The following is a 21035-nucleotide window of genomic DNA, read 5'->3' as shown; positions in this document are numbered from 1 at the left end:
GGGTTGTGATTTTTAATTAAAAAATTAATTTCAGTCTCTCACTTGTTACAAGTGACAATTCTAAAATCACTGGGGCTTTAGAACATGAGGTGAGCAATAGTGCTAAACAGCTAGAGTCATAAAGGAGAGCTACATCACACCTAAATTAAACCAACCTAATTGCACCACCATACTGACTCTATTCATACTGCTAAAAGAGTTTCTTTTTTATACTGAGTTTACTCAGTACATTTGACTGCATGAGGCAGAGCATAGTCATCAACCAACAGGAGAAAATCTGCTAAAGTTAGCAAAATATAGAAGTACTATATACATGAAGGAACTGAACACATTCAGGGTTCCTTGTAATAAGAAATGTAAAGGTCCTTGAGACTTAATTGAAGCAAAGGGCCAATGAAACAGATGTTGCAGTTAGCTGAAGCTGTCTTATCCAAAGAATAAACTCTTCTTCAGATATAAATGGAAATTTTCCATTGAGTCTGCAGTTCTCTCCACTTCAACATACTGACAAAAACATTTGATAATACAATTGTGTCTTCCTGATTCCACTAAACCATAGTTTCCACAGTTGTGTTTGTATATTTGCTGTTGTCTCTACATTGCACTGATGTAAAATAGGAGCACAACTATAGGCAAACACAGCACAGAACATCTGCAGAGGTGGAAAAAGGTGTTTTTAATGAATAAGTAATATATTTAATTTACCCTTTCATTCAGGGACTATTGCAATATAATATTTAATCAAAACGTGATCGCTGTGCACTATCAGTAGTCTGAGCTCTGAGACTTACATTGAACCTTACAAATATCTGTCCCAGTGGAGTGAATGATTTATATTTGTGTTTGTATCATAAGCTTTTTCAATTACTTGATATTTCTATAAATGCTGGTGTTAAATAATGTAGGATGGTAAAAAAAAAAAATAGAAAAAGCCAGAATTCAATACCTGGAGAAACTATTTTCCGAAAAGCAACAGAAGGTGTCACTGCTAACTGGTTTTAAACAAATGAATCCTGTAAGTGGAAAACACTGCCTTTGTTTTGAAAGTTGTTGGAGAGAGGGGAACTGGGTTCCGTTCTGAAGTATTCTCCAGCTCTAAACATAAACATTACATTTAAAAATGGAAAAGACTGCTTTACACCATCTAATTCTTCTCCTTTCTGTTTGCTATTATTCCCTGCAGCTGTTTCACCCCAGTATGCTTCACAAAGCAAGAAAAGTTTAGGCCAGTATTTGGACAGAAACCTTCAAAGGATTTTTTAACCCATTAGGATTAGAGCTCTAGTAACTGAGGATTTTCTCTTCAAATCCATAATTCAAGATCCAAACAAAATTAAGACCTTGAGGATGTTGAAGAAACCATTTCCAACAAGAAATGTAAAACTGAGTCTCTTAAGTAGTTTGTGACCGTGAAAACTTTCTGTGGACTGCATTTTAGCTTGGATAATGACTCTCTAAACTTGTGATATTATTTTAACTCTATGCAGCAGTCCTCACTCCCTTGTCTTCCTTGATATTGTAGTGTTGCTATTCTATGTTAAACAGCTGTTAACATCCCATGCCAGAGATGGCTGCATGCAACTGGCGGGTGAGGTGTTATTTTCTAAATATACATACAGAGTTTTTGAAGTACTTCATTCCTGTTTGCAAGTCCCTCCGTAAACTCAGATATATCTATATATGAATCTAATATAAAATGCATTTCCTCTCCCACCCCGGTAGCTTGGTAAGCTTAATTTTAGATGCCTGGAGCACTGCAGGAACTCACATCCTTTTCCCTCTGGACTTCCTTTCCCCAGAGGTCTCGCCGTGAGGAAGGCCGGGCTGCAGGCACCGAGGGCCGTGGTCTCACAGGGTCACGGCCGCTTGCCCTGTAGCTGAGGGCCTATGCTCTGAGCCGCTGCTTATTCGATGTGAAGTAATTGCCAAAGCTGCAATTAAAAAAAAAAAAGAAAAAGCCCGTGGCTTTTAGCCATCGCTATTGCACGTTTAATAGGTGCATCCAAGCACTCTCTACAGGCTCACAGCCTGCCGGCTCCAACACTTTTCCCCCCTCCCTTCTCTTCCCAAGAGAAAGGCATCTCAGGTCACTTGAATTATTTAGCGGGGTGTTTTTAACCATCTCAAGGGCTTTGCTTCTGCCGTGCGGCTCCTACGGAGCTCGGGTTTGTGGGTTTATTTTTATTTATTTTTTTCTTTAGCACGCGAGGTGGAGTTGATCCACTTCCCTGGCAGAAGGAGGGGAAAAAGCACAGGGGGAAGGCGAGAGGGGTGGCTCGGCGTGTGGAGGGGAGGGGAAAGGCCGCCAGGCCCCGCCGCGGCCGCCACACCTGCGGGCCGCGCTGCCCCCTCAGCCCCGGCCCTGCCCGCCGGGGCCACTCACCGGGTCGCTCTAACGCAGCTCTCTCTGTCTCTCTCCTCCCCCCCTCCCCGTCTTCCTCTCCTTCCTCGTCCTCATTCATTCTTCCCCCTTTCCCGCCGCCTCCCTCCCGCCCCCTCCCCGTTGCAGGCGGAGCGGGCCCGGCAGGAGGCGGAGCGGGCCGCCGCACGTCCCCCGGCCGGTTGGCCGGCCCCCCCGCCATGGGTCGGAAGCGCTGCGTGGGGGGAGACGGCTCCAAGATGGCGGCGGGTTGCTGCGGGGTGAAGAAGCAGAAACTCTCCAGTTCCCCTCCCTCGGGCTCGGCCGGCCCGGGAGGCGGCGGCAGCGGCTCCCACTGCGGCGGGGCGGCGGCGGCGGGGGGCGAGCCGGGGGCGCTGCCCCCGCCCGGGGGCCCCCGCCTCAACGGCCTCGGGGGGCTCGCGGGGGGCGCCGCCGGCTGCGCCCTCTCCCCGCCGCTGCCGCCCAGCTGCGGCGGGGGCCCCGCCGGCCTCTCCCCGCCGGCCGCCTCGCTGCTCTCCTCCCCCGGCGCCGGCTCCGGCGGGCCCGGCTGCAGGAAGATGGTGGTGTCGGCCGAGATGTGCTGCTTCTGCTTCGATGTGCTCTACTGTCACCTGTACGGCTACCAGCCCCCGCGGAGCCCCCGCTTCACCAACGACCCCTAGTGAGTATCGCCGCCGCCGCCGCGCCCCGGCCCGCCGCCCCGGCCCGCCCTCGTGGGCGCCTCGTGCGCGCCCGTCCCGCCCGGTTCCCCCCCCCCTCCGCCCCCCGGCCGGGCGCCCCGCCGGCCCCCGCCTCCTCGCCCGGCACCTTCCCCCGCCGCCGCCCGGCCTCTGTCCTCGCCTGGCCCCGCGCGGCCCGCCTGTCCCGGGGCCTGTCCCACGGCGCCCCCGCCCCGCGGCCTCCCCGCCGTGCCCCGGGGTCCGCGCTGCCCTCCCGCGCCCGGCTCGCTTCAAGAAGCGCCCCGCTCCGCGCTGCCCGGCGGCGGCCGCCGGCTCCCCGCCTCGGCCGACCGCGCTGTTAACCCCTGCCGGGCCCCTCGTGGCCCGTCGTGCCCGGGACTCGCGAGTGGTACCAGACCCCTCCGGCCGTGCCGCGCCTGCTCCGGGCAACCCGCCTTCGGGCGAGGGCGGCGGGCCGGGCTCCGCGCCCCCCGCGCCGGCTCCCCGGAGGCCCCTGGCTTCGCGGCGGCCGGCTGCGGGCGCTTCGCGCGGCGCCCCGCGGTCAGTGCGCTCTCCCCGCTCCCGGTATGTGTTCAGCGGCGCCCGAGTAGCCTGCTCTGAGCTCACTTCAGCAGGAGTCCGCACTGGGACCCCTTCGCTAGGCAGCCTCTCTCTGTCCGTGTGTTCCGCACGAGTGCGGGCCTCTGCTTCGCCAGTGCCGGATGGTGAGTACCCGGTGTGAGACCTGTCGTGCCCGTCCCGGATTTGTGAGCACGGGTGTACCGGGACGTTCCCTGTGCCAGGCACTCATAGCGCTACTTTGGTCTCAAACCGTGCAGAGCCCTTGCTTTGTAACGACCCCAGAGGATCACCCAGTGTTAGACATTCCGAGTAATCCACCACATCAAATTCCCAGAGTTTTGAACAGATCACATAAACACCTGTTACTCCCATCCTCCTCTGCCTCCCAAGCGTCCTTGCAGGAGCATCCACCAAGGGCCTCCTTCGTTCCTGTCCCAGGCCACTCTTGTTCGGTGTTTGTCTTGAACCCCGTGCCCTCCCGCCTTCTGAAGTGACCGGCCGGGACGGCATTGCCCGGCGTGTCAGCACCTGCAGCCTGCCTGCGCCGGGCAGCCGGGCGTGCTGTGCTGATGGAGTTCAGACACTTCAGGCAGTAACTTCTCTCTGACAGGAAGTTACTTCCTCTCAGCTGGGATGAGTTACTGAGTTGCTGCATGCTCTGTTTGAATGCAAAGTTAATGTAAGAGGTTGTTGAAATTAAGTTTCCGCTGTTTTACTTTGCTTTTAAATGGGATGGAGCTCATGTGGTGAGTTTTCAAGCTTCAGCTGAGACTCGAGGGCGTTGGTCCACCAGAGTGCATGTCACTTGTTTCCTCTTATGTATAGCATGACTGTCGAATTTGTGAGAACCTGTACTTTATCGGTACTTAATGAATAAAAATTTTTTTTGTGTATATCCTAGACCCTCGTGCACCCTCACTAATGCAAATGGTTATCGTGCAGTCCATGTTTCATTAATGAGATGTAGTGTATGCTTCTCAGTGTTTAAAATAATGTAATGTATTAATGATCTTATTTGGAGTCCTTGCTGTTCTAACACCCAGGATCTATACATCTCTTGCATACTTTCAGCTGCTGTCATGACAACCCAGCTCTGTGGATTCCTACTTAACCTGCCACCCCAGCAAGTCTTCCCTATATGCTCTTCATAACTCCTATGTGATTACATCAGAGTACCAGTAATGAAAGGAGGGCAGGGAGACTCCACTGTGAGTTTCTTTACCCAGGTCTTTTGTAAATCCATGTCTGTTCTTCTGTAGATACAAACTGTTTAGGAACTGCTGCTCTAAGTAGCCATTTTGCTTTGCGTTGTCCTGTATCTGTTCTCCATCCCAGACCACTATAGGTTACAGCATCAGCTTTGTGCCGTTTCACTCTTTCATTGCTGTAAGAGTTGAATTCTGTCTGTGTCTCACTGTAACAATATTACCTTTTTGTTATGCTTTTTTAATTGTATTGCAGAATGTTTTGTTGAACAGTTTAGTGCTACTGTCTCTGTTTTGTTAGTGGAGGAAACTGAGGCAGGGGTGAAGATCTCACCACTGAAATGTTTTCCAGTAAGCACTTTGATTCCTCTTAGTAACCAGTAAATCACTTACTTCACCTTTCTTCTCCCACTTCTTATTTTAACAAGAACACAGTAGCAAATCAAGTAAAATTATTTGTATTTTTCTAAAATTCATATGTGTGCTTAAGTGTTCTTCAGATTTAGTTGCTTGACCTGGTGAAAAGTTGCTGTGTCAATGGACTTCTGAAAATGGCACTGCCATTACAATTAGTGATATAATTTCTGCTTATTCCCATGCTTGTGACAGCATGCCCAGTTGTACAGATTGAGAAATGATCTAATCATAATTTTATTTTTTTCTCTGGTTAGTTTTCACAGAGATTGGTTCCCTCTAGATCATTGCATGGCTTCACAAACACTTGTGCCTGCACAAGTGTGAGGTGGGAATAAGCAGACAGATGGCAGAACTGCTGCTTTCAGCAGCCTTGTGAGCTGATTATCTTTGTGCAGTTGGGGAAGCAACTTTGAAAAAGTTGTTCAGTATTACATGTAAAATTCTAGGTTTGTGAATAAATCGCTTCTACTAAGTGTTCAGAGGCAGGATGACTTTTAGCATTCAGAGGATTTGCAGGCGGTCTTACCGATAACTGGGTAGCTCACAAAGGTATGATGTTGTCTTTGAAGCTGGGCTCCATCCTGTACACCAAAAAAACCTGAGTGAGAACTGGCATTTTTCAGTGAATGTATGTTGCAGCTTTCTGCCTGGAATCCTTTTGGAGGTTTTGTCCGTAGACCAAAATTATCTGTTCTAAGAGTAGTAGTCTAAAATAATGCGTGTGAATTCTAGAAATATTTTTTTTTTTTAATTACATTAATTACAGGGAGGATGAAAGACCTGTAAGCAGGTATCCTCACACAAGCATGACTCATATTCCTTGCAGGTCTTTGAACAATGAAACTGGGCATGATCAAAGAAAAGCAGGTGGCTGAATCACTTGGGCAAGGGGTTCTGGTGTGTTGTCTTTTGAATGAAACCTGCTTGTCACACCTCCGGATTTTTGTAAGTTTTTGATGTCAAGATGATCACCACAGCAGGGCTCGAAGGGCAGGAAATTTGGAGCAGTTAGTAGGAGAGGTGAAATGCCTGTTTTGAAAGGGTGTAGGTTTTGGACTCTAGCACAGCCCATACCTAGATGAAATAGTTGGCATTTTCATATCTCTGTAGTTCCTACAGCACAGGGTATGGGGTATTGGTCGAGGGTGTTGCTAGGGAGCTGCTGGGTTGGAGAGAGTGACTCATGGAGTCAAAAGAAGATAGCTGGAAGCTACTGAATCTGTCCAGCAGTGTTTTGGTGAGAATAGGCTCAGCAAATTCTTCCAGTCACAGGCTTCCTCTTCTCTTGTAGGCTTCTGTTGATCGGCCAACATTTTATTCTATCAGTGTCTTAATTGAAGAGCTTTCTTCTACCTGTAAGTTCACTTCGAGTTCTGTCTAAGCCACCCTTCCCCTCTTCATGGGGTATGTTCTCCAGAGCATGTGCTTTCCCCTTGCTTCTACCAGTGTGGTGGCTCTCAAACTGTAGGTGTGGAAGAAATGTAAAAATTATCCTGGAGGTGTGGAAGCTGATACAAAGTTTGAAAATCGATGCCCCAGACAAAAATTGTCACTTGTACAAAGTGTCATTCAGACACTGTTCTTGAAACTCAGTTTGATGAGTAAAGTTATGGAACACTGCAATTGATTAAAAGCAGGTTTTTTTGGAAATGGCAATAGAAATAAATTGTAAGGGGATACAGGAAGAATTGTGAAAACATTTTACCCCAATCATTCAGGGAGAAGGGAAAGTGAGTAGCCTTGTTTCCTGTGTTTCTTATCTTTCTGACAAATCCCTTTATTTCCTTTCTGGTTCAGTCTTGTGCAACACACCCAGTGCCTCTGTGATCGGTAGAAACAATACCGTGCCTTCCATTGTGGAAGTGGAAAAGCGCTGCCCACCAGTGTGGAAGGTCTCACACTACTCACTACTACTTTTCTTCTAGTAGGAGAGTGTTTAGCAGAAGTGCAAGTGGATGCAAGAAGGTTGTGACAGGATGGGAAGGCTGTGTATGAAGAGGAGTTCAGTTGAAGCTGTGCTGCTGTGGGGAATGAGGAGGACTCTTTCTTAGATTCTCACATCTCTGCTCACTATAAAGATTTCCCTTGGCACACAGAAATCACCCTTCTGAGTTTTTGATGCTGCACAGTGTCTGCCTCAAGCTCTTCAGCTTGCCTACTTAGTTGTAATGTTGACATATTTGTGGGGAAGACTTCCTATGGCAATCCAGCAGGTTAACTCATTTGCCAGTTGTTTGCTTCTTATAGTCCCTTCCTGAAGGTCACCTGCTGGTGAGCAGGATTATTTTAGTGATGACCATCCGTACTTGACACAATTTGTAAGGGAAATTAGTTGTGCTGCCCCTGTCATCTGACACATGGTAAGCAAGAACAAGATTTTGCAGCTGGAATGGCTAATGCAGCCTGTGCCCTGCTTTGTATCTGGCTGAGGAGCTCCTGGGAAGGATGTTTACCATGAGTGCCTTGCATCAAATGTCTAGATGATGGCTTGCTCATATCCTCCTCATCTGGCAGGGAGGGACTGTGCCAGAGGCATTAAATGGTGTGTATAGCTGATCTGTGTACCTGTGGTAGATCTGGTGCTTTAGGGAAGCGTCAGACCTGCTGTGCCTGTGCAGGCAGCCAGCCCTGTGCACATGTGGAGGCTCCAGCCCTTAGACGGAAGCGTTGCTGGCAACCATGTTCTTTGCCACAGCAATAATCTGGATGGTTTGACCATATTCTGTGATGGAAGGCCTCTGGATTAAAATATTTTGTAGGTGATATCCAGTCTTGACCTAAAGACGTAGCTTGGAAATCCATCAGTTCCTTTCTTCATTGATGACTTGTAGTACTTTGTAGCAACTGTTCTATTTGGCTACAGGACAGAGATACAGATATGCTGCAGTGTTGATGTGCCTGACCTTTGTATTTCATTGTGTTTTCAGGTCTAAGATCTGTCAGTTTACATATTCTGGAAGGGTATGGGGTGACAGTACTACACTACCTTAATTCTTCATTAGTGAAGTCTGGAGAAATTCAAATTCAATACATTTTAAAAATGTGGAGCTAGCTAATCTTGTGCCGGTTAGTTTTCATACTCAAAGGAAGTTGTGCATCTGCTCAGAGTGAGTGTAACTTGACCTTGTAGTAAAGAATTTGTTACTGGCCATCCAATTTTTTGCTTTAGTTACTGTGTCTTGATACTCCGTTGGCACATAGTGGTGGTTTGCTAGTAATTTAGATTGACATAGTTTAAAATCTTCCTGTACAGTCCCAAAGCTGATTTTTTTTTCCCAAAATGTTAAATTACTGTCTGATGCTTACTTTAAGGCACTTAAGAAAGATTAGGCTTGTCTGTAGGTGTATACATAGGCTTACACATACATGTAAATAAAAATGTTATGGCTTGCAAGTTCATAGGATTACATGCTTTTCTCAATTTCTTGTTTCTTGGCTGCAGCCCCACTTCCTGTTTTAGCCTCTACAACTTACTGTAACGTTTAAAGTTGGAGCCTTGTGCTTGACTCCTTGCTTGCCTTGGTATATGTTTCTTTACAAGCATTTCTGTGAAACTTTGCCTGGAAGCTTACCAAAGTATGCATTTCATATTGTCTTAAAATAACCGACGTTCTTCCTCTGCAATCCCTACTCCAGAGTTCAGCTGTACCTATTGACATTACTATTCTTGGTGTCAGAATTTTGAAATTTTGTTGTTTCTCTGCAGGACGTAGTTGTATGGCAGTGGAGACTTGTGTGGCAGACTCTGTGCAGTGATTTGTATTTATTGTCACACTCAGTAACATTACACAACAGCTATAATGATTGCTTGGTCATGTCTAAAGATCAACACCAGTCATAAAACAAAAAACACAGAAACGAAACACGCAGACAGGAAAGTGTTCTCTCAGTCTGTGTGTCTGTCTGACTTCATTCTGTTTTTCATGTGTATGTCGTGGTTTTGTATGATCTTCAGTATTTTCTTTGACTTAACACGGTCTTTACTGTTGAATATTAAATGTTGGAGTATGAAGTGGTGGTTCTTTCAGAGTGGCATTCTGCAGTAGACTTTTTAAAATACAGTGCAACAGAAAATGTGTATTTTGGCTGGTGTTGGCAGTGCTCAGTAGGGAATTCCCAGCATATTTGAAAGCGGGACTGGTGAATGCATCTTGGTACAGCAGAGGAGGAAAAGGGATGAAGCTGCATGGCTTCAGAAAGAGCTTGCCTTTGCCAGTAGGTTTGTCTTCTGATATGATTGCTGAATGGAGGAAATATTGCTATGATAAACTCCATACTAGGTTAACTATGATTTGAGGGCTTTTTTCTTCATAAGCTCATTTCAGTGAGCTGTTCTTATGTCCAAATGAGGTAGTATCTATTAGAACAGGAGATCACGTCATAGTCTTAAGGATGGACCCTGATTTTGTTTCTTCAGCTAAAAGCAGTCACCAGAAAGTTATAATAAATGCTCTGATTCACTGCAATACTGGTTTTACCAGAAGTTAATTGTTCTCATACCCCTTGTAGGGTGAGGAGGACTCAGCAGCCACCTCTCCCAGTGCCATTAGTCTGGTCATTCATTTTTATTGCCTCCTTTGTTTTAGTTACATTCTCATCTTTTGTCATGTTTTCTTTTACTCTATCTTGTACTGAAGATAACTTCCCGACAAAGATTTCTGTGGGTTTTGCAAATTCAAATTTTGACATTGTCTTTGACGTTATATATTCCTATTTAACCTGTATGCCTGTGAGAAAAATATGTTTTGGATCTGGATTTGATTTATTTCACGTGTACATCTAACTCTAATATTGTTTGCTGGAAATTGTTGAGAGGTTAATGATTTAATAATGCAATATTCTACTTGGAGTTACTAAAAGAGTGCAAAGCTCTGCCTCTTCTTCAGTTGTGAGTTAAACATGTTGTTTCTTATGACATCTTTGTAATCATAATGTTATCTAGCACTGAATACTAAACCAAGAGAAATCTAACTTTGGCCCTTTTTGTCATATCTGTTAAGAAGCAAGTAGATACCATCTAAGTATCTGGATAGTTCTGTTATCAAGCCCTAAACATCCTTTTAACTGCTCATCTCCAGGTAGATAGGGAGTAGTTGCTGTTGTTGACAACTAAGAGATAACCAGGAAATAAAAGTTTGGAAGACCGGGCTAGCTCGGTTTGCTTAGTTTACAGATCTAGGCTGTGACCAGTCAATGGATGAAATACATTTATCTAGTCCATAGTTTTTGGTCCTCTCACGACTCATACCATAATTAATGGAGCAAGTTCAGTATGCCAAGCTGTATAGTTTTACATAATACTTGTTTACGGTTAACTGCAGGTTTTACATAGCATCAAATTATTATCTTCAGAAGTAGAAGTGCTAATATGCTAACACAGAAGTTGTTGGAGCCATATACTGGTGGTTTCTGTGGTAAGAGTCTCTATGGAAGGCAGGAAAGATGCAAATTATTTAAAAATAATAGTAGACTTGTCAGAGTTTGGCCAGTACAGAAACTGTTGCTAGGCTGGAGGCCAAAACAAGTCCAGTCAGGCCCTGACCCTCATTAGCAAAGCATTATGAAAATGCTTGACCTTTTTTATGATGTTTATGCTCCTATGGAGTGGGGTATTATATTGGTACTCAGTTTAGCATTGCAAAATTTGCATTTAAATAACAAGATGGGGCAGTTCTACTGCAGTTAATTCACAAATTCTCAAAAACATGTCCTTTATGACAAAGCATGTTAGGGAGTGAAATCACTACAAAATGTCATGTAGGGCTGCATTCAGATAACATGTAGTTAATAATTTGAACTTGAATTGATATATTATCTAGATTTCCTTACAGTTTGTTAGTGCTGTGGTATATGCTGAGTGACCAAAAGCTGTGGTGCTTTTCAGTCCAGCACTGTAAACAACAGTAGGTATCTTTCCAGGGCTACTTGTATGACCTTTTCAAAAGCCCTTCATTTTCATAACTGGCAAAAGGGATCAGTGTAAAGGGCTTCATTTATTAAGTGGAGTACCCCCATGCTCCATTGGCTATAAACATTTATTCAGTGAGATATTTGCTGCGTTTGTCACATCTCTTCACTCCTGCTGTCCCCCTAACAGACTGCATGGGTGTTTTTATGCCTTATAAGAGATGTCTTAAACTTTTGTGATCTGACTGGGCTTTGATAACTTCCTGGAAGGCAGTGCTTGTTGTGAATACGTGGATATTGCTTTGTCACACTGAGTACTTGCAGCCAAGGTTATTAAAGTGCTAATTTCATGAGAATGACATCTTATGGAATGCAGAACAGCTCTGCTGAGTTGTGGCAAGGTCACTGGGACAGCAGCTGTGCAGAGATGTGTATGTCTTCCCAGAGCACTCGTGCCTTTCTGTGTTACAGGGAGTGAGTTCTCACAATCCTTAATGCCATAGAAAATCTCATTTTATGCCCTTCTTCCCATTAGCTTGAACTCTGGCGTTTTTGGCAAGATCCTGCTTAGGGCTCTGGTGTTTGTGATACATGAGCTGTAGACATACTCCTGTAATTTATTCTTTGCCCTTCTGCCAACAAAGATGAGTCCTCTCCAGGCTTCGCTAGCATGTGATGGGTTGCAGGTTCTGTGACATTGCCTGCTTTGTTGCATGGTACTTGGGAGTCTGTGTTTGAAGTGGAAGAGAAAGGAGGGAAGGATCCTTGTCATAATACTCTTCTGCTCAACATTGGAATTGCTTCTGTTTCATCCTTTCCAGAGAGTTAAATCACTTTCCTTGTTTTCCATGTGGCATTTTGCACTGAGATAAGAATTGTGTGGATGAAGCTCTAGAGTTCATGATTTTAGCTGTATTAGGAAAGGTGGGAAAAAGTGTGTGAACCTCCACTGGTGGGCAACAATGTGGTTCAACTAAGTAAATCAGGTCACTTGCAGCCCTTTTACAAGTGACTGTAACAATGTAAGGATTGGGTGCCACACCATTTTCCTTACCCAGTAAGTGAGCACAAGGGTAAGTTCAGCTGTCAGCGAATGACAAGTTGCAAGGCAGTTCCTTTCTGTATAAATAAACGTGCTAAAAGATTGAGTTTTTTGAAAGATGATGTGCTAGGTAGAGGTCCCTTGTAAACTTTATAAGGAGAAAAAAATATTTTTCTAGTCCTCAGTACTTTGACCGCCACATTAAGCAGGCAATGAGTGCCAAACAGAAGAGTGTTGCACCAGCCTTCCCTGAGTAGTCTTTTTGCAGAGAGTATTGGAGGCTGAGGAGGTGGTTGAAAAACCCACAGAAAAGGTGTAGTTGTAGTGAGGAAAGAAGCCCTCTTCAGAGATTGCTGCAGTGCCTCAAGGAAGGTCAGTGGCTGCAAGTGATGTATCCCTTAAGCATGAGGGAAACAGAACTTCAGCAAGACACTGGCCCAGATGAAAAACTACAAGCCAGGCAATAGAAGGCAAGTTCTTTTGGTGCAGTGTTGTACAAGCTGTTATCCAAACCCTGAAGAACCAAATGGAAATGGAATATTTAATCCCTATTAACATGCTGATAGTGAAATTCTAGTGATTAGACTCACTCTTCATTAAGAAATAGGAGCATAATTGTGGCTCTGGTTCAGTCCAACTGGAATGAAAACAGATGGAGAAGAGGCAGGTGGCAAAAATCTCATGTGGGATACTTGCCACCATAATATCTGAATTCCTGTAAAATACTGGGAATAAAAGTTGAAAGAAGATAAAGATAGGTGCTGTTCATTTGGAAGGAATGGTGGATAAAACCAAGCATTAAAAATAAAGGGTTAAAAAGAAGGATAAATAGAATACAAATTACCTTTCTCTTATTTCACAGAAAAAAGATTCAAATGAGACAAGTATTCCCGTGTACACTTACCATTATGGTCTATTTTCACCTCCAGGATGAATTATTGCGGTTTGCTATGCTTGGACTATATTTTAATATAGAAATCTAAGCCACTGCAAAAAGTAGCTCTCAGTAGTGCCTCTTTTTGGGAGAATATGAAATCTGTGTTTCAGGTTATTTGGTGCCAACTGCTTTTTTTTTTCTTTCCTTTTTTTTTTTTCCTTTTTTCATTTTGGAGGATTTCAAGGTGTTAAGTTTTTTTTACATATGTAATATAAGTGACTTGGAATAACCTACTCAAAGACTGCCTACTACCCTATGCCATTCTGCTAACTTAAGTGTGTTTTCTTCTTTAAATGTGTCAGAGATGCTTAGCAGCAGATGAGTCGTATTTGTCATAAGCTGAAAGTAGTTACATTAGACAGAATAGATGAAGGTGATGAGCACTCTGCTGCTACAACGTGTTTTATGCTAAGTGGTTGGAAATAAGAAACTTTTGTCCCTGCTAAATAAGTGGGCTGTTCCTGAATGGTTCCTAGTGCAGTTTCTGTAAATTTTTGCAGCCTGTTTGAGACTGTCAAAATTCATAAATTGAATTATGGAGGCTATAGATGTGATTATTTCTGAAGTTTTCACTGAAATCTTGTAATCTTGTCTTTCTTTCAAAAAATCTTGGTTTTTTTCCCCCAAGGAAAAGTGCTAAGCCATTGAGATGTGCTTAGATATGGTTTCATCTTAAAAGTCCATATGTTACAAATCAGAGATGTGAGATATTTACTCTGAACAGTAGTCATCTAAATGTATGGATCACAGACATACATCTAGAAGTTAGGCAACATAAGCATAATATACTTTCTTGGTTGTCATTTTATGTAGAATGTTTGATGGAAATTGTTCTGGAGGAGAAAACTAGAGCAGTTGAGAGTGGTCTGACATTCTGACACTGAAGTTTAGGTTTTTGGAGATGCCAGAAATTTCTTGGAAGAGGCCATTGCAGAGAGATCAGTAATCTTCAGATGGTTCCACAGATAAGGCCTCTATTTGTTTTTAAGTGGTTGAATTAGTCTAAAGAGAAAAAGATAATCTTAGGTAAAAACATTGGTTGGCCATTGGACTTCTGAGTATTTCTGGGAGTTTGCAGGTTCTGTCCAACTTCTCTGTATGCAAGTTATTAGAGGAAACAAGTGTGACTTGAAGCATAAATCACTGCAGTGAGGTTTGGAGGACTTGTGTTTTGTTCCTGACCATGTCGTTATGGTGGACAAACCTGGATGAGACCCTCAATCTCTCTACCTTATGTTCTTACTGAAAAAAAATAAGGTACCTCAATCTACTTTTCTTTGTTACGTTAGTAGTGAGAGAAATTGGCTGTTGTTGTGATTGTTCTTTCGCTTGACTGGATTACCCTGCCAGGAAGCTCTCCAGACTCAGCTCAGGATATTTTTGCCTAAATTGGCAACTTGGAGGCTTACACCACTTTTTTTTTTTTTCGTTTTTAAACTGTTATCCATTATATCTGAAATGTCACAGTTGTATTCATGTTAACTCGAATCTTTCAAAGGCTATTGTTGCATCTCAATTAAGTCACAGAATTTTCAATTAATTTTATTTTATTTTCTCCCAGGATAGTTTTTTCCACTTGGGTACTCTTTGTCATAGTATCCTCCTTTGTATTTTTAGGCTACTGTTCAGTGCATCCTTTCTCTGAGAATAATTTAGACAGTTTTAAGTAGGCTAGTGCAAGTCAAAGACAAGACCTTCCAAAAAATCATATTGCATAACTGTTTCTGTTCTAGACATCCTGTTTGTCCTAGTCATATGAACACCATTCTTTTATGGACGTGTTAGGACTGAGAGGAGGGTATGGTTACCCATTTACTGCCCTGTTAGAGCCAGTAAACTGTGGTTCTGTAGTGAAACAAGATTCTTTGGATTACTGAATGTTGAAAAATGGAGATGAGCAGAAAGAAAAGGTATGGTGGCAAGGAAGGTACAAGCAGTGACCGTATAATAATGCTTCCTCAAATATTTTTCTAGTCTTCAGCAACTTGCAGTTTGGGATGTCTTGAGCCAGAAGTGATGTCTTTTATCAGTAATTCTCCCCAACAACCCCATTGCTTGGGCAATGGGTAGATTATAACGAAATTGTAATGAGACGAAGTTGAGAGGAAGATCAGAACACTATACAGGAATGATTGAAATACTTTAGGGCTATACTGCTAGAAATGGGGTGAAATCAATATTTTATAGACAGCTTCACGTACTTCAGGAGTAATTAAAAACTGATTCTGTTAGTAGTTTGTTTCTCTCCTTAGTGGTTTCCAGGTATTACCAGTTGACTGCCAGTTGTCTGTTAGCCTTCGTTATGCTATAGATATGTAAAGGGCAAGTGGCTATTTTAAAGAGAAATTATCAGTAAAAATAGAAGAGTATTAACTATAATTCTACAGGAGAGTGACTAACGTCTTACTTGTAAAACTTTACGGTTCTGCTACTCTCAGGAGAAAGACATTTTCTGTTTGCAGAGCAGGGCAGCCACAGTGCCTGGAAGAAGTGTGAGATCAGCTTGCAAAGGAAGATGAGAAGAGCTAGGCAGCTTTAGAGGATCAGTACAATAGCTGAGAGGTTCAGAATTTGATTGGAGGGCGGTGTGTATGTAAATGTGTGTATACATGCTGGTGTATGTATGTGTATGTTTGTGTGTGCATAGGTATGTGTATACAGGAAGAGAAAGAAAAAGGAACACAGATTAACTGTTTAAACTGGATGCCAGTACTGCCAGAAGAACAAAAGGATATAAAATGACTGTGAATTAAGTTTTAGAGTGTAAGGTTTCTGCTTATTGGAGCAGTGTGGCTTTATAGTAACCTTTAATAGGATTAGTGGGGGCAAGCAATCCAAATAGTTTAGATAGATCTCCATCACTTTATGATAAGAAATATATGATGCATTGCTTAATAGAGCTTAATAGATTTGATAGTTTAAAAGGTCCCTCTTTCTCTCTGAGTTCATTGGAGTGGATTTGGGCTTTAGGCATCAGTGTGGGGTTGTTTCCGGTCCCCCGTGGAAGGTGACTGCTGGATGGCAATAATCCTTGTCCCTTAGTGGCTTCTGCTTTGGTAATATGTTCTAGACTGAGAAATCTTCTGGTTATGAAGTTTTAAAGCATGAAAACATTAGTTTTGCCATTGAAAATATCCAATTATCAGGCTATTATGACAAAGCATAGCTTCTCCGTATGATATTATGGTCAGTTTATTTCTAGCTTAAAAATTTCCTCTTTTTCTTTTTTTTTTTTTTAAATTGGCACTTGGAGATGTTGGTAAATTGTTCATGTCCTCTTGTACAGCCATAGTAGTTAGTAATGATCACAGATACTTCTGGCATAGAAGTTCAGTGCTGTCACTCATAGCTTGTGTGTCTAAATGTGGGGATGACACTGATGCTTTTCTGCTTTTTCTTCTAAAGGAAAGATTATTACTGGAGAGTAGTGATGATAGATGAAGTTTAATATTTCTAAAGACTGTTAGATTAGCAGCTTCTGGTAGATAGTGAAAAAACTTTTTTTTGAACAGATTATTTGTTTCAGTGTGAGTTCAGAGATGCCCAAGTTGGCTCTCTGTGACCTGTTTAGGTCTAGCAGGATTATTAATTTAGTAAGTGTGGTTTGTTTTCTAATAAACTGCTTTGCTTTGGCTGAAAAACTTTTACTGTTCTTTCCACCCTGCTTTTGGCTTGAGTAAGATTTATTTCCTTCTGTTCTTCTTGAGGTGGAGATGAATAGAGACAAATGTTGGTCAGTAACAGAGCTCTGTGGAGGTAATGAATTTGGAGAATGTTATGTGTATAAATAATCTTTCACTGAATTGGAACTGAACATAACTCGGTAGTGATTCACGTTGAACAAGGAATGGGGATACTGCTTTTCTGAACACAGTATCTTTGCTGTTAATAAGAAGGGTTGCCAAAATAAAACCCAAGGACATGACAATTCAACAGGCAAACAATTTGTTAAGCAGTAATTTTTTTGAACTAGTGATACTGTAGACTTTACTACTTCAGCCAGCTAACAAAATGGATTTTGATTTGCACAGCAATTCATGACAGCAAAGAAATGGAGCGGTTTAGGAGCACACGTTCTGTGAAAGGGAGTAGCAGGGAGCTGAAATGACAGGCTCACCCTGGAGAAGTCAGGGCTTCCGTGTTTACTTTGAGATGTCAGAAGGATTTAAATTGATAGGTTTTGAAATTGTGGTATGTGATCAACTTTTTAAGCAAAGCTGAATTTTGGTGGGTTGTTTGTTTTGAAAAAAGACAAACCCAAGCCAGCAAAGTGAGATAGGTGATTATTGCTTCCACAGCTGATTATGGTTTTTGTTTATCAGTGTTTTTAAATGGTTGTTCTTCTGTTTCCCCTCATCTCAGTTGAGGTTTCTCCCATCAGCTGAAGGATGGCCTCTACTACCTGTGTTTTGGGCTTGGATGCAGTTGAGGGAGTGGCAGCCTCTAAGGAGATAAAAATGGAAGCGATGGTCAAAGGAAGAGTTTGGCCTTAAACCACAAGGTAAACTGCTGAGGTGGAACATGCCACCTCCTGTTCACGTGTATGGCCTGGCACAGAGCTGAGTGCTATTGATGGGGTGGATGCTGTGCCAGTGGCTGTACCTGAGCAAAGTCAAGTATGTGAATCCATGCTTTAGTTTTCAGTGGAACTTGCTGATCACAACGTAGACCTACCTGTCACGGGTTACTGAAAGAAAAATAGGTGACAACCTCCAGCTGTCGGGTCTGGTGAATAAGAACTGCAGCCTGGAGTCCAGTCAGTAAGACAATAGCTGAATTCTGCCTTGGAAGAGTTGAAAATAGGAGGCCTGGCACCTTGAAGTATTGCATCAAGAAAAGGAGCAACTTAGACCTCTGTTGTTTTCAAGGAATTTATAGCCTTTTTCATAGTCCTTTAAAAGCCATCTACCATTATAAGTTTTGATTTTAAGAATAAATAGGCAGTAGGATGGTTGAATGTTTAGTCTTCTGGAATAAAGATATATCTTCAGTGGTTTGGCCTTTAGAAACTTCATTGACTAACCAATGTACAGATTTAATAACAACAAAATAATACTGCCCTTTCGGTCAGTGATTTGGTCCACAGCTGTTTTATTTCAGTTAATTCCCAGAATAATGATTGAATTATGGTTGTGCGAGATCACGGATAGTGAGTTGTTGGGGGCTTTTTGGTAGTATACCAAGTAACTATCTTTAACAAAACTAGCAATTTTATACTATATATTCTTGTGACAGAGTTGTAGCACACAGTATTTTCGGAGAACTCCAGTACTACTTTTGAAAGGCTATATATATTTTGCTTGTGCACAATGTAGTTGTAATTTCATGTTGGATAGCTTCAGAAATGTTGCATAATTTTCAAAGTTAATTTGAAAATGTAGTTAGTTTTTGCTTAAATGGTATCTAGTGAAGAAAAAACAAAACAAAACATGAACACACAGGTTTTAATGTGTCAAAATTAAAATGCACCCTGTTTTTTTTTTCCAGTGTTTCCAGGCTGAGGAGATGGTTTTAGATAGTCAGTTTTGACATTTGAAGGGATCTTACTGAAGGTGTTCTGTACATAGTTATGAGAGCCTGTTTATATCTCATGTGGTGTTTGAGGGAATATTTAATTTTAGAAAGAAATGTTTAAGCTTTGTTGTGGAAACATTGTAGTCTCTTTGCTTGAGGTTAATTGTAGGTCTTCCAGAATTTTGTTTTCCTTTAGTATTGTTAGTGTTGAATAGCTGACTATGTTATGCAGTGTATTTGTATCCGGCGAGTCACTTGAATGACATTATAGAGCTGGACTGTAGTTTCACGATCTGACTTCACTCGCATACCAGATCTATTGCAGGTATCATTAATGGTGTGACTAGGCTGCTGGTTTGGGGAACTAATGTGAGTTAAATGCAACTACATGTCCATGGCAAACAAACATCCTCGTGCATGTGCTCCACACCCTCACTTGTACTACTTGCATTGATCAGTGTATGCTTGCTGGGTTGTTTCTGCATGATAAGTCAGCAGCAGATATTCTACTGCTTTTTGTTAGGTTATTTTTTTTGCTGAGTTGTAAGACATTTTTTGCTGAGTCTTTTAGCATGCTAAATGCCAGAGCTGGTTTAAGGGATTGGGTCTTCCCATGCAGTCTGGGAAGAGATGGGACCCTTGCAACCAGCTAGTATTAATTTTAGGCTGCCAAGAACTGCAGCTTAAGTTGCTCTAACCTGGCTTAGTTTTCTGCTCTGAGACTGTAACTGCTCTCCTGGCTGAGACCATTAGCCTGCTATTATCTCCAGCAGTGCTGAAGGTAGCAGTTGGAGAGAAGTACTTGAGGTTCAACTAGTTGTTTGGGCGTTTTTTTGTGGACTCACCTCAATGACTTTTTTCAGCTTTTGGCACCATCAGCAGATAGATTGGTGCCTGCAAGCACATTCAGAAGCTATGGAAGAATAAGCAATCACATACTACAAACTTCCTTTTGTGTATCTGCTGTTAGCAGTATTGCCAGTTGTTTGCCCTACATCCAATTCCCCAGTCATCAGAACAAAGCTTACAGGATGGAATATAAGGCTAAACAAGGTTATGGGATTTTTTTCTCCTGCTGGGTTCATCTGGGTGCACCATGGTGCTTTTAAGCACGTAGTTGAAAACATTGCAATGTACAGCAAACCTGTGCATTGTGGTTTTAAGATGGTGAAGTTTGCCAGGAGCCTGCAATAGGAATGTGCAGGCTGTCACAGAAAGTCTTGAGCTCCTTTTGGGTGGCTGAAGATTACACTTACAATTTTTTCCAAAATAATCCTGATTGATCCTTCCCATAAGTCTATTTGGTGTTCAACCCAGATATTCAGTGGGTCCAACAGCTCAGTCCCAAATTCAGAGGGATTTGTAAGCTGTCACCAGCTGGGGGAAGAGTTGTGTTCTTGGGAGGATTTCCCTTTACAGAAGCTATGCATACTCTTTCCAAGAGACTGTGGTTGTCTGTGTGCACAGTGATCTGATCCTCTATTACTTTGCAGGGGTGGAAGCCACATCTGCTTTTCTGTAGTGTCCAGTCCCTTCAGGGTCTTTTGTGTGCACTGGAGTTACACAGGCAATGTGTTGCCCAGCAGTTCTTCAGGTTCAGGTTTGGAACTGTCCTCTAAATGGCTGGTCTATGTGAACTACGTCTAACTTGTCCATTCAGCCTAATGCCTCCTCTGTACTTAATTCAAATTGACCTAGTCCCTCTGACCTCTATTCTATAAAGGTAGGTGTGAAAGTCTCCCCAATTACTTCACCAGTAAAGACTAGGAACAGAGTGTTCAGTGGGGTTCTCTGCATTGGTGCTGTTATCCCTTTTTCACCTTGGTCTGCAGGGGGAAAAACCCACTGTTTTTTCTAGTTGGTTTCCTGCTTTTGATGTGGTTAAGTAGCTTTGCAAGGTGCTACCCAAACATTTTTAGTTCTTTATTTACTGTTTACATTTGACCTAGCATGTGTTTTATAATCTCTTCTGGTCTCATTAGGCAAGCTTTCTGTTTTTAAAAGCTGACCTCTCTCTGATGCCCTTCTTAACTTCCCTATTCAGTCATGCAGGGTGTAGGCTTTTGTGCTGGGGCTGAGGTATTCTTTTGGCTTCTTTTGTTTTCTCTTCTAACTGTGGTGAATGTTTTACCTGGTCTTTTAATGCAGACTTTTGTCTGCTTTGGGTTTTTTTTTTTGGGGGTGGGGGGGTGGGGTGGTTGTTTTGTTTTTAACAGCCTCCCAGCTGTTGCAGTGTTTTTGCTGTTTGGATTGCTCCTTTTGGGGTTGTGTGTGTTTGGGTTTGTGGGGTTTTTTGAGGGGGGGAATGGGTTGGGACAACTACTAATTACTTCAATTTTTTTACACTGTTCCCATGCTTGAAGTTCATTATCTGTGTGCCAGATATTTTTAT

At 42.8% G+C, this 21035-nt stretch overlaps 1 protein-coding gene across 1 annotated transcript in view; it reads left to right on the top strand.

The window, feature by feature from the left end:
* AMMECR1 (AMMECR nuclear protein 1) overlaps positions 1-21035 on the top strand; it is a 109623-nt gene that overhangs the window by 23427 nt on the left and 65161 nt on the right. Inside the window, exon 2 of the mRNA XM_074835313.1 lies at positions 2510-3041. Coding sequence (XP_074691414.1) covers positions 2581-3041 — 461 coding nt within the window. The 5' untranslated portion in view covers positions 2510-2580. The remainder of the gene's footprint in view (positions 1-2509; positions 3042-21035) is intronic.

Source organism: Strix aluco, chromosome 10, assembly GCF_031877795.1.
Source record: "Strix aluco isolate bStrAlu1 chromosome 10, bStrAlu1.hap1, whole genome shotgun sequence".
NCBI lineage: Eukaryota > Metazoa > Chordata > Aves > Strigiformes > Strigidae > Strix > Strix aluco.
This window is presented reverse-complemented; position numbering and strand designations above follow the sequence as displayed.